The sequence below is a fragment of the Triticum urartu genome, chromosome 2A (genome assembly GCF_056163025.1).
Source record: "Triticum urartu cultivar PI428250 chromosome 2A, HENAU_Tu73, whole genome shotgun sequence".
In the NCBI taxonomy this organism is placed as follows: Eukaryota; Viridiplantae; Streptophyta; class Magnoliopsida; order Poales; family Poaceae; genus Triticum; species Triticum urartu.
The window spans coordinates 53,591,208-53,604,804 of NC_141874.1; the positions used below are offsets into that span (position 1 = coordinate 53,591,208).

Genomic DNA, 13,597 nt, shown 5'->3' on the forward strand with positions numbered 1-13,597 from the left:
CAGATCCGTTGACTAAACCTCTCCCTGGAGCAAAACATGATCAACACCAGAATTCCATGGGTGTTCGATTCATCACAATGTAACTAGATTATTGACTCTAGTGCAAGTGGGAGACTGTTGGAAATATGCCCTAGAGGCAATAATAAAAGCATTATTATTATATTTCCTTGTTCATGATAATTGTCTTTAGTCATGCTATAATTGTGTTATCCGGAAATCGTAATACATGTGTGAATAACAGACACCAACATGTCCCTAGTAAGCCTCTAGTTGACTAGCTCGTTGATCAACAGATAGTCATGGTTTCCTGACTATGGACATTGGATGTCATTGATAACGAGATCACAACATTAGGAGAATGATGTGATGGACAAGACCCAATCCTAAACATAGCATAAAGATCGTATAGTTCGTTTGCTAGAGTTTTTCCAATGTCAAGTATCCTTTCCCTAGACCATGAGATCGTGTAACTCCCGAATACCGTAGGAGTGCTTTGGGTGTACCAAACGTCACAACGTAACTGGGTGACAATAAAGGTATACTACGGGTATCTTCGAAAGTGTCTGTTGGGTTGACACGGATCAAGACTGGGATTTGTCACTCCGTATGACGGAGAGGTATCACTGGGCCCACTCGGTAATGCATCATCATTATGAGCTCAAAGTGACCAAGTGTCTGGTCACGGGATCATGCATTACGGTACGAGTAAAGTGACTTGCCGGTAACGAGATTGAACGAGGTATTGGGATACCGACGATCGAATCTCGGGCAAGTAAAATACCGATTGACAAAGGGAATTGTATAAGGGGTTGCTTGAATCCTCGACATCATGGTTCATCCGATGAGATCATCGTGGAGCATGTGGGAGCCAACTTGGGTATCCAGATCCCGCTGTTGGTTATTGACTGAAGAGTCATCTCGGTCATGTCTGCTTGTCTCCCGAACCCGTAGGGTCTACACACTTAAGGTTCGGTGACGCTAGGGTTGTAGGGATATGTATATGCAGTAACCTGAATGTTGTTCGGAGTCCTGGATGAGATCCCGGACGTCACGAGGAGTTCCGGAATGGTCCGGAGGTAAAGAATTATATATAGGAAGTGCTATTTCGGCCATCGGGACAAGTTTCGGGGTCACCAGTATTGTACCGGGACCACCGGAAGGGTCCCGGGGGTCCACCGGGTGGGGCCACCCGCCCCGGGGGGCCACATGGGCTGTAGGGGGTGCGCCTTGGCCTACATGGGCCAAGGGCACCAGCCCCAAGAGGCCCATGCGCCTAGGGTTTCAAAGGGGAAGAGTCCCACAAGGGGAAGGCACCCCCTAGGTGGCTTGGGGGGGAGGGAATCCTCCCTTGGTCGCCGCCCCCCTAGGAGATTGGATCTCCTAGGGCCGGCGCCCCCCCTAGGCCTCCTATATATAGTGGGGAGATGGAGGACTTCATACCTTGGCCTTTGGTGCCTCCCTCTCCCTCTCCAACACCTCCTCCTCCTCCATAGAGCTTAGCGAAGCCCTGCCGGAGTACTGCAGCTCCATCACCACCACGCCGTCGTGCTGCTGCTGGAGCCATCTTCCTCAACCTCTCCTTCCCCCTTGCTGGATCAAGAAGAAGGAGACGTTACGCTGACCGTACGTGTGTTGAACGCGGAGGTGCCGTCCGTTCGGCGCTAGGATCTCCGGTGATTTGGATCACGTCGTGTACGACTACCTCATCCCCGTTCTTTGAACGCTTCCGCTCGCGATCTACAAAGGTATGTAGATGCATCCGATCACTCGTTCCTAGATGAACTCATAGATGGATCTTGGTGAAACCGTAGGAAAATTTTTGTTTTCTGCAACGTTCCCCAACATGTACTTGTAGTTGTAGAGGGTAACTTCCCTAAACCTTTTGATATTTTAAATTTCAACCATGCATTCACATCATGATTTTTCATAAATGATATGTTTTCTTCAACTAAATAGGTGCATAGTCGAACAACTCTGTATATATTGACAATGCCGAGTGAGTAGGTGGGGCCACACAAGTTTGTGGATCTAGCCTATGCAAAACTTCGGTATTTAGAAATTAAAGCGTGTTTATACCGCAATTGCTATTAATCTACCAAAACTTAATGAAGATGAGAAAATTTTCATAGGAGGAACTTTGCATGTTTGATGGGTTTGTGGGATCCATTGGTTTTAGTTGATTCTTTGTTCATAGTAAATAGTTGGCTTGGTCATATAACGAGAACACATGCTTGTTAGAGAACAAATTGTAATTTAGTTGATCATGTTTGAGAGAGAGGGTATTGCTGAATGACATGTACTTGTATGGGCTTTGTAATTTTTTTATTAATATATTACGGAAGAACTATTGTTCTACTGTACAAGGTTAAAAAAACGAGAACACATGCATTAGCAATGCTGGATTTTGTTAATGGACCTCATAAAAAAGTCAATGGTTCATGCGATTCCACAAATATAACATAACTGATTCATTTTACAAGTGGAATGAATCATGAAAACTTATAACTCAGTCAAGTAGAAAAAACTAGGGGGAAACGACTCCACAAACATGTTGCCAAGAAAAAAATAGGTCGGGGATCGCTGTGACAAGACATGAACACTTAAACATTGAGCACAACAAACTACGGGTTCTGCACACACACACAGATAGAGAGAGAGAGAGAGAGAGAGAGCCAAAGAGAACTTGGTTTGTTCCTCTCCAACTCTGTCGAAAAAGGATAAGCAACCACACCACAATGAGCCTGGAGGCCTTGACCCCCTACCAGTAATGCCTACTAACATCAACTCATGTGCCAACCAGGGGGTCTGGGGTCACTCACATATCCATGAGAACACTGCTAAGAAATGAGCGGTGTTGGATACACCCGTCATTCAATCCACCAAGATGGACCTAGATTTTGACCCAAATTATCAAGGATCCGTCACTCCAAGGCATAGCTTGTTGAAGGAAATGCTGCCCCAGGATTCTAGAACAATATAAGACATGCAAGATCTTTTCCCTAAAATCCACAACCAATGCCATTGTTTGATAAGTGCAAAGACAAGTAGACAACTCGCCACGTCTCGCATCAGGACTTCATCAACCATCACACCATCTTACGCCACCACCAGAAGATCGGTTGGACAAAGACTATCTAGCGCCCGCTACTCACATGACGATAAACATTGAACCAAAGCCACCACATCACAGAGTCGTTGTTATGGCTTTCATGTGCTAATACAAGCATGCCAGCATAGATCCACAATTGTGTAAGGGTCCTGCCACCCTGCTCTCGAAATGTCACCTCCATGACCATCTCCAGAACCACTGTGTTGGCCTCCAAGCTTCCCACGCTTGGTTGTCGACCTTGGCCGCAACAAGGAAGCCCAAATCCACTCATAAAGTTTGAATTCGTCCACTCATAAAGTTTAATTCGGCGTCATGGCTCCAGCCCTTAATTCGGCGTCATGGCTCCAGCCCACACACACCACCACCTCACACCACTACGACACCATACTAGAGGTGCCCTCTTCAACTCTGACGTCCGCGCTCTCAGCTGATCCACTCGTCATACAAGCTCATACCACCATCATCTAGAGTAGAGTTCCGGAGGCACTAGGGTTTCGTCCCATGTCTCTGTGGTGTGCGAGAGATCGGTGGTGGTCCGTGCGCACGATGCGATATGGAGGTTCATCGAGCGGATCCGGGTGAAAACCTCGTTCTCCGCTTGTTGCGAAGACCGGTGATGGCGGCGCTCTTTTATGTCATTACCTTCTTGAAGGCATCGCCGTGGAAAAGCTCTAGACCTCTATCCTCTACCTCCCGGGGAAACCCTAGATTAGTAGATCAGATGACAGTGGCGCTCTGATGTCGTTTCCCCCTTGAGGGCGCCATTCTTGGAGGTGTACACATGCTCGAGGGACCAATGGACGGCTTCTTTGGTGGAGCGATGCTTCATCTTACTCATTGATGGCGGCGGATCTTGGCGGCATGTCGTAGTGGAGACTCGGCGTCCGATGCACGGAGATAGATTCGCGCAGGAGGAGGACGCTGTCTGGCGTCATGGTGCCGTCGATGATACAGAGGCATGGCCAGGTCGGTGCTTTAGTTTCTGCTCTGAAGATGGATTGGTGGAAGACGGGGGCGACGGCACATGAGAGTGCATCGGACCGGTTTGTACCCAAAACCCAGTATGTGGCTCGGTTGGGGTCTCCGGCTTTAGATGTTAGGCTTTGGTGCGATGTCTATTTGGTATCAGGTTCGGACTATCGGCACCCCTTCATCAAGTGGATAGGAGTAGCGACAGTTGTTGCTAAGATGGTGATTTCAGACTACCTGATGTACTACTTTATAAGGTCTTTGTGAATAACTAATAAAATGGTTGCATGCATTGTTCAGATGCAGAGGCCGAGGGTAATCCTCTTTTACAGAAAAATGATTTTGCTACCTTTTTATTAGTCCTTATTGTATTTTGGGTCAAAGTTTGGCCACATATTTGGTTAGCAAAAATGTTAATGCATGTCATCGAAAAATATTTCGTTGAATTAGTATTTGTTTTCAGTGATATTATTTTTGCAACATATCACTTTTATTTTAAAAGTTACAATCATGACAAAATATGATTCAAAATACGAGGGAACTAATAAACCATTTTTTTTCATGAAGAGGACTAGTAAACCAGAAGGATCAGAGGTAGTACAGGTTATCTGCCAGCAGATGAATAGACTATGCGTAGCTTAGTTGTGGTCTTATGGACACGACAGTGTGATGTGTACGGGACAAAAATAAAACTCAGTTCCATCAACCTCATGCCGACTTGCCCTACCTACACTTTGACTTTTCAACATGTTATGCTCTTGCGCGTGCATGATTATTATATTAGTATTACCGGCAGGTTTCGCCTATCTCATCGGTCCAAATGATAAATAAGCCCACATTCATAGCAGCTGTGGTACTGGAATTAGAGTACGATATCATCCGGGTGAAGTCAACTTATAGCCACAAATCATAGTAAAATAGCAAATATTTACGCACAATTTCCAATTCCGTTTACTTATTTTCCAAAATCATACGTGAGGTGGCTTGGTGCCGACTTGGCTGGCAGAGGGGATGGCACCAGCTCATTTCAGTGGCTCCAAAACGACAGTCTCGCCGGCCGCTCTCCCCTATAAATGGGCACGCTCCATCACTCTCCACTGCATCAACATACTTGCACACACCACCGTTGATAACCTCTTGTGCTAGTAAGAAGGAGTGAACATGAGCAGTATAGGTATAGTTCAGTCTGCTGTGAAGAAGGTCCAAGAAGTAGGGGTCGATTTCGTGCAGGTCCAGGTGGTCGCCTCCGCGGTGCTCGCCATTCTGGTGGTGGCGCTTAGCACGTATGGCCGTCGCTGCCGCCACCCAGCACTCCGCCTCATCATCTCCAGCGCCTCCATCGCCTTCATCCCGCTCACCTCCTCCGCCATCAACGCCTTGCTGGGGCAGAGGAAGATGCTCAAGCTGTTGAAAGAGTGCGAAGACCCGGCTTGCAAAGGCGGCAAGTACAGCCCAGAGGTCCAGACCATGTGGACGCTCCTCCTGTGGAGCGTCCTCATCCTCATCATCAAGGGCAACGCCGACACGGCCGCGGCCTCGGCAGCCGCCGCCTCCGCCTCCCCTTCCGCGGGCGACGTCGGTGTCGACGGCCAGAAGGTCCGGACCCCAGTGGAGCTCCTGGCTACGTATGCCGTCGTGGTGTGGCTCATCGTGGAGTGTATTCCTGAGGCGGAATGGTTGAAGTTCGAGGGAAAGGCGATTTTCGTCGTCTTCTTCCTGCTCGGCTTTGCCAAGGTTGTGCTCAAGCTGGTCGCCTTCCTCATGGCGAGCAACTCCTACGCCGTCGGCAAGAACGCCCGGCTTGTCTCCGGCTACATGGCGCAGCTGGTCGAGGAGGGCGCCGAGGATGGTCATGGCCATGTGCCTGCTTATCTGGTTGTAGGGGAGAGCAAGGAGCACGTTGAGGAAAAGCCCCAAGGGTACCGCATCAAGCGCGAAAGCGACCCACTCAAGAAAAACAAGGACAAGCTCGGCGCTCTTATCACGCTCGACCGGGTGTGGACTCTGTCCGATCACGGCGACGGCTTCCTCGCCAAGAAGCTGGAGCTAAGGGATCTCTGTCTCTCATTCTCCCTCTTCAAGAGTCTCCGGCGTCGCCTCTCAGGGTACCCGCTGGCCGAGGAAGGGTCCAGCAACGCTCTTGACTTCGTGCTCAGGGGCATGGACACGGCGGCCGGCGACGGCAAAGCAGGCGTGGATGCCAAGCGGGTGTTCCGAGTCCTTGTGGACGAGCTCTGGTTCGCAAGTGATTTCTACTACTCGCCGCTCCCGCTGTGCTCCTTCAGTGGGTGGTGCGCCGCCCTCAACTATCTCCTGTCGGTCCTCATCATCGCCGGAGCTATTGGAGTGGGAGTGCTTTATCAAATCAGAAGGGTGATCGTTGTCGGTCCCGACTGGGCTAAAGTGGACCGAGCTAAGGATCCAGAATTGTACCAGGTAGCTTACTACTTCATCACCTTGTTCCTCCTACTCGCCGCCGTGCTCACTGAAGCGTGTGAGATCATCGCTGGCGTGTGCTCCAACTGGACCAAGTTGGCCTTGATCGGCCACTACATCAGAAGTGGCACGCTGAGACGTTGGACCAACGCGGCCCTGGACACGGTGCTGCATCTCAGGCCGGCGAAGCGCTGGAGCAACAAGTTCGGGCAAAACTCGGTGCTGGAGCCCCGCCGATTCTGCCGGCGATCAGGGCTTTTCTCAGAGAAGCTGTACGGGCGCGCGGGGCTGATGAGGTCAGTGGAAGTCTCGCAGGCCGTGAAGGACGCGGTGCTCAGGTCCTTGAAGAGCAGCTATGGGGGACTGGAAAAAGGAAGCACGGGGGCGGCGCACCGGGTAGGCCTCGGCGGCAAGGTCGACAGCTGGGCGTTGCCGGCCATCGGTGCCGGAAGCGGCACCAGCAGCACCATGGAGCATATCCTCGCTTGCCACATCGGCGCGCGGCTCTTCGAGATCAAGTACTCGAACGCGGCGTGCCCAACGTTAGCGGCGGCTGACATGACAGCCGCCAGCCATTTGTCGTACTACTGCGCGTACCTGGTGGCGGCTGCACCGGGGCTGCTGCCGGACAGCTCGGCGTGGACCGACAAGCGGTACAAGGAAGTGGTGGCGGACGTGAAGGCGGCGCTGGGAAAGGACGACGACGGCGCTAGCGACTCGACGGCGCAAAGGTACGAGTGGCTGCTCAAGGAGCTGAGCGCGACTAGCAGGGACGAGGTGCTGCAGCGCGGCGCCGAGCTTGGGAGACGCCTGGTGGAGGCGTACGCCGAGGACGAGGCGGCGGCGTGGCGGTTCCTGGCGGATTTCTGGTCGGAGATGGTGCTCTTCGTCGCACCGTCGAAGAACGTCAAGGGCCACGTCGAGGCTATGGGTCGTGGCGGGGAGTTCGTCACGCTCGTGTGGGCGCTGCTCCTGCACGCCGGCATCACGGACAGGCCTGGGACAGCTGACGGTAGTGGCGTCCCGTAACCGGGGAAATCCATCATGTAATTTGTTCATGCATCTTTCTCGTTTTGGAAGCTTCTTTTGTTTCCCTTCTTAGACCATATCGTTGTAAGTTAATTAGTTTCGGAAGTAAATCAAAATCTAAAGTATGGGTAGGGAGTACCTAGAACTCATCTAGATAAGATATAATTTGGTTTCATTCACTTTGAAAACAAGAACAAATACAACCCACGTCAGCACACATGCATCTTATAGCATCACATCCAATGGCTATAAAAGGTGAATGAGACCAAATTATATCTCATCTAGATGAGTTCTAGCAAAACTGATAAATGTATTATTTTGGGTTCCGTTTAATTCATTTCTAACATGAAAATCTACTTTACTACTCTCAGCATGTCTGGAAAAAGGCCTAAAATTTTGTCGGAAGGCAAATAGTGCAACTTTGACCAAATTTGTAGATAAAACTATCGAAAACTCTGACACCAGATAAATGTCATTAGATACATGATAAAATATATTTGTCATATTATGTCTTTATTAGTGTTGTAGTAATTGTGATGGTTTTTCCTACAAACATGGCCAAAGTACCCACCGATTGGCTTCACGCAAAATTTATATAACTTCTTTTGAGATGGAGGGAGTAGTATTTAGTACATGTTCAAATGCAGTGGATAATGATCTTCATGATAGACATAAAACATGCAACTCCACCCTTCTGACAAGTTAGGGTCTCTTTGATTCGCATGGTTGTAAAATGCATGGACAGTAAAAACACGGGAAGGAATATCATGCTCATTTAAATTCTACATGATTTGGGTTTGTCTCATTGTGTCACATGAAAAACAAGGATTGTTTCCAATAGGTTGGAATGGATGCTAGAATGTAGTACAAATGAAAGAATCCGTATAGGATTCATTCCTATGAATCGAACGACAATGTAGGAGAAATATATAAAGATTCTAATTCTCTAAAAATGTTATGATAAATCCTTTGAATCAAAGGAGCGTTAATTTTAAAACATATGCATAGAAACTTCAAAAGGTGCATTAATTTTATTTCTGTTTTGTTTTTCAGTACTTATTTTCGTTTTACATTATTTTGGGGGGAAATAATTAAAAAAATTCTTCAAAGTATATGAAGATATATCTAGACTTACATGAACATTTTTTTAATACACAGCAGTTTCGTAGAACAAGTGGACTTTTTTTTCGAATACATGAATATTTTTAATACAAAAACTTTTTGAAGCATGAGATGAAGATTTATTTTAAATATATTAACAATTATATTGAGGAAGATGATTTTTTCTATTTTCTAGAATATATGCATTTTAAAACTATTTAAACCGGTTTTCATAACATTTCAAAAATCTTTTAAGTTTAAAATATTTTTCCAAAAAATATAAACTATGTGGTTACTAGGTCATGCTTGGGGCCGACCACCCGTAAATTTAAACAAAAATGCTATAGGTTGGCCATTACAAGCAATACTAAGTGGATCGCTCACTACACGTTGTTATCATGTCACCCCGTTAGTGGGTGGACGCGAGAGGCCAACGTTGGCCTTAGGAACCTTCTAGAACCTTTTGCCTGGTTTTGGCAAGGTTTCAGAAGGATTTTGATTCATTTTTATTTTTTGGTTTACCGGTTTTCTTTCCGATTTTCATTTCTTTGTATTTATTTTCTGGCCTTTTTTTTAGAAACGTATGTAACTTATTCATACTCGCAACCATTACATGTACGCTGATTTCATGTTTACATGAACTCATGTCGGCACCGATGAACTCTAGCCGCTGTCGCCCCAACCTTCTCCTTTCTCTTTGTTCCCCTTGCCGCCGCCGGAATAAGCCGACAAGCAACACTCGCTCGATGGATGGCGGCGCAGGGTCTCTCTCCTCATGTGGGGTGGTCGCTGCTGATCTGGACATGGCGGCGTTGCTCGACATCGATGATGTTTTGCTGGTGCTTGGATGTCGAGGCATGGTGATGGTGGTGTTTCCCTCCTACCACGGCAGGGGTAGAGCGAGGTGTTGTCTTGGCGCCACAACGGATCTGGCGCCCATGTGTGGACTGGATGCATGGCATGGTGGCCTTGTTGCACGGACCCGACTTCATGTTATGATTGGGCAAGAAGCTCCAAGTAGGTCCTTTGCATTTTATCGAGTAAAGTTTTTGTCTGGGCACAAGATTTTTTCGAAAAGGAGGTTGAAACCTCCGGCCTCTGTATCATTTTGATGTGTGGGCTCTAGATTGAAATTCTAAATATCAAAATTGTATAAAATAACAACTAATTACATATTTGACAGCGAAACAAATTTAATGAAATTCGATTGTTTCAGAATCGAATTTAAATCCTATTCGAATAGGACTTGAAATGCTTTAACAATAGATACCACTCTTTGCATTATGTACATCAAGCCGCTATATGCTTTACTGTGGCTTCCTAGCATAAGCGTCACTCACTCATCATTTGCTATTGCATTGTCTATGGATAAATACACAATTATTTACGATTTTTTTTTCAAAAAGAAGGTTAACCCCCGACCTCTGCATCATAACGATGCATGCGGCCAAGTACACAATTATTTGGGTGGTGTTTGGTTCTCTAGTCTTAGGACTTCTAGTCCCAACTAAAAAGTCCCTAGTCCCTGAAAAGTCCCTCTCTGTTTGTTTCCAGAGATTAAAAAGTCCTAGTCCCTTCTTAGAGGTTATTAAATGACCATGTTGCCCCTAATATATAAAAAAATAACAATTAAATAACACCATGAGGTGACGGACCAACGGGTGCATGGAAGGGCATTGTTGGAAAAGTCCCAAAAAAACTCTTCTTGAGAGTCTTCTTCATTTAGTCCCAAATGACTAGTTTAGTCCTTAAAAAGCCCCTTTCGTTTGGTAAAAAAATCTCTAAAAGGAACTTTTTCTAATCCCTACGTAAAAAAGTTTTTAGAAACAAACACCCCCTTGGTACCTTCGTGGAAGAAGTACACAAATATAAAAGGTTCATGCATCACTGCAGCCGATGCATCATGCATGGGTGCTTTCCCGCGTGCTTCTTTTGTAAATTGGCGGTTGACTGAACTGGCGAATGGGGCTCCAGGCGCTGGAATCTTATCAAGCTGAGCATCATCTTAATTAGTTGTGGACCATCAAGGCCATTTAGTTGTCTCTTAGCTCGTTCGATTAAGTATCTCTTACACCCCCATGACCGACACTGGATAAGCATACAGGCAGGGCGTGTTTGGTTGCCGTTGTCAACAATTCTCGCATCGCATGCACTTCTCAGCCCAGTTTGATTGAGCAAAAACAGGCCCTAATACGCCATATGCAACTTGATTGGTTGTTTGCATTCCTAGTCCTTGCATTAGGTAATACGCAAGTACACTTTGTTTGGTTGGCTGCATTGGCCCTAGCGACACATGAACACGGCGTTTGGTTGCATACGTCGTATATATTGTGCTTACCTTGTACCATAGTTGGTGAGCTTATCCATAATGATCACACTTAGCACACCAACGCCACAACACAGCAATGGTGACGAACTGGGAGAAGATGATGAAGTTCTTCAGCTTCAGGCCGAACTGACGATCCACCTTAGCAGCTTCCACTTTGACAGCTCCAATCTTGGCACTGTCGACACTGCTGCCTCCGTGCTTTCGCACCCAGGCGGAGTAAGCTTGTTCTGCTGCCTGCTTTGTTTTGAACCCTCTATAGTTGTTGTTGCTATACGATGCCACTTGTGCATTGACTTCTTCTCATGAACTATAAAACCCTGGAACCTCACCAATGAACACGGCATACCACTTGCCCTAGCAGTGCACAAGAGCAAGAGTTGAAGCAGAAATCAATGGAGCACACAAGTAGCAAGCAAAGTAGCACACAAACAACAATGGAGCAAAAGAGAAGAAGTAAAGCATGCATGATGATACGGCATAGAAAGTTCTTCCTAGCACTATCTTGGTGTTTACCTACCACCATATCCAAAAGAGGGTGTCGTCCTACCACCGCAAGTTCACCGTCATCGTGAGGGGTTAGTATATACCACCCCACCAAAATATACCGACCATCAAAGTTTTTGAGCACTAGCTACACAAAATGTACGTCGTCATCGTCGTCGTCGTTGCCACCACCATCGCCGTCGGGGATCATGCACGCTCACAGGCAGCACTACTCTAGTAGTAGTGCTTGTCCAGCCAGCTCCTGAGCCACAACACCCTGTGAGCGTCGGCCATGGCAACGAACCCAACACCCTGGGCCTTGTTGTCAAGCAGGTGGCTGAGAACTGCCATGAGAGTCTCGTCGCTGAAGCCACCTTGGGTCATGACAGCGCCATACAGGTCAGGGTGGACGTCGAGGGGCTTGCACTCCCTAATGGCTGTTGCCACCTCCTTCACCGCCTCAGTCATGCTGCAGAAGACATTGATCTCCTCCTCCATCAGGCCTCCTCTCTTCCTCTTCCTATCAACGGGGTCAAATGGCTTGTCGAAGGGCTTCGCAGCGGACTTGTCAGGGCCATCAAGGATCTCGACATCCGGGGTCCCAGGGAAGTCAGGCATGGGAGAACCAAGAGGCTCCCCCGAGCCCATGGCATGCTTCTCAATTGCCAACCCGAAGGAGAAGATGTGCTGCATCTGGTTGTAGTTCTGGATGGGTATGTTGAGGAACTCAGCGTCCCTTGGGTGGTCCTAAGAATGAAACACAAGTGTTGTTAGTTGCGATTAGGAGTAGGCAATGGTGGACAGTATGAAAAGGAAGAGGGCTGTGAGCTAACCGCGACATGGCCGGCGTAGTGCTCTACCTCCAGAACTATGGAGCAAGTGTTCTCATCCCATGAGGTGCCGCTAAGGTCTCTCAACTTGGACACTTGGACCCATCGACTTCTCCACTTCCTCAGGTGTGGTTGTACACCTGGGTGGCAGACACCTCTTGCCCACAGAACTCGAACACCTGCTTCGCAACGGTGTTCAAGTGCACCTCCTTGAAGCCTTTGTCAGTCCTAACTCCACTAGGGATGAGCTCACACATCTTGTTCAGCACGAACGTGGACATGAACGGCTGCCACTTCATGTTGTTCGACCTACTATCCTTCTTTGCCTTTGTTGCTGCTAGCTTGAGTGCAGCGGCAGCAGCAACAGCAGCAATAGTTGGCTCAATGAGCACTACTGGCACATAGAGGGAATCAGACTCGAACACCTCTGAATCAGGTGCCATCTGGGCCATAGGCTGCGAGTCCTCGACAAATGATGGAGCAAACTGGCTGTCGGACACGACAAGGGCCTGACTAAGATCTTGCGTCTGCGTGGTCATGTCCTACAATCGTGGCACACATTGACAGTGAGCATATCACACAACATACCGGACAATCCATGAAAGCAGGAGCATACATGTACATGGTTCATCACTATCATAGTAAGCATATGCTTCATCACTATCATACTAAGCATACATGTACATGGTTCATCACTATCATAGCAAGCACATGACAACCAATAGCTACAAATCACAGATGTGAGCATGATTCAACACAAGCACAAGGTTCAACTTCAAACTCTACTACTAATCTAGCCTACCACATGCTTGAACATCTAGCCCTACCACAAATTGTAACCGCAGCATAGCAACCAACCATATCAGCTCACAGATCAGACCACTAATCAACCATGCATCTAGATCAAACCCTAGCTGCAGCTCAGATCTAGCTAGAAGGAACAAAGAGAAAGGGGGATTGAACTCACAGAGGCCATGGCTGCAGCTTGAGGATGAGGGGGGACGGTGGTGGAAGATGAACGACGGCCGGTGAAGGAGCTTCGACGCCGTGGACAGCCGGCCGATGAAGATGCCGCTTACCTGCTCGCCGGTGCCGATGCGCGTGTTGGAAATATGCCCTAGAGGCAATAATAAATTGATTATTATTATATTTCCTTGTTCATGATAATTTTTTATTATCCATGCTAGAATTGTATTGATAGGAAACTCAGATACATGTGTGGATACATAGACAACACCATGTCCCTAGTAAGCCTCTAGTTGACTAGCTCGTTGATCAATAGATGGTTACGGTTTCCTGACCATGGACATT

At 47.6% G+C, this 13,597-nt stretch overlaps 2 protein-coding genes across 2 annotated transcripts; one reads left to right on the plus strand and one right to left on the minus strand.

Moving 5' to 3' along the window:
* The first annotated feature begins 5,133 nt into the window (after positions 1-5,133).
* Positions 5,134-7,688, plus strand: LOC125540913 (uncharacterized). The gene has a single exon (XM_048704437.2). The coding sequence runs from the start codon at positions 5,240-5,242 to the stop codon at positions 7,541-7,543; it is 2,304 nt and encodes a 767-aa protein (XP_048560394.2). The 5' UTR covers positions 5,134-5,239; the 3' UTR covers positions 7,544-7,688.
* A 4,002-nt stretch (positions 7,689-11,690) lies between these two features.
* On the minus strand, positions 11,691-12,567 carry LOC125534901 (uncharacterized). Its single transcript, XM_087539572.1, has 2 exons — positions 12,290-12,567; positions 11,691-12,203 (listed from the first exon to the last, which is right to left on the minus strand). The coding sequence occupies exon 2, from the start codon at positions 12,147-12,149 to the stop codon at positions 11,691-11,693; it is 459 nt and encodes a 152-aa protein (XP_087395698.1). The 5' UTR covers positions 12,150-12,203; positions 12,290-12,567.
* Between the last annotated feature and the right edge of the window lie 1,030 nt (positions 12,568-13,597).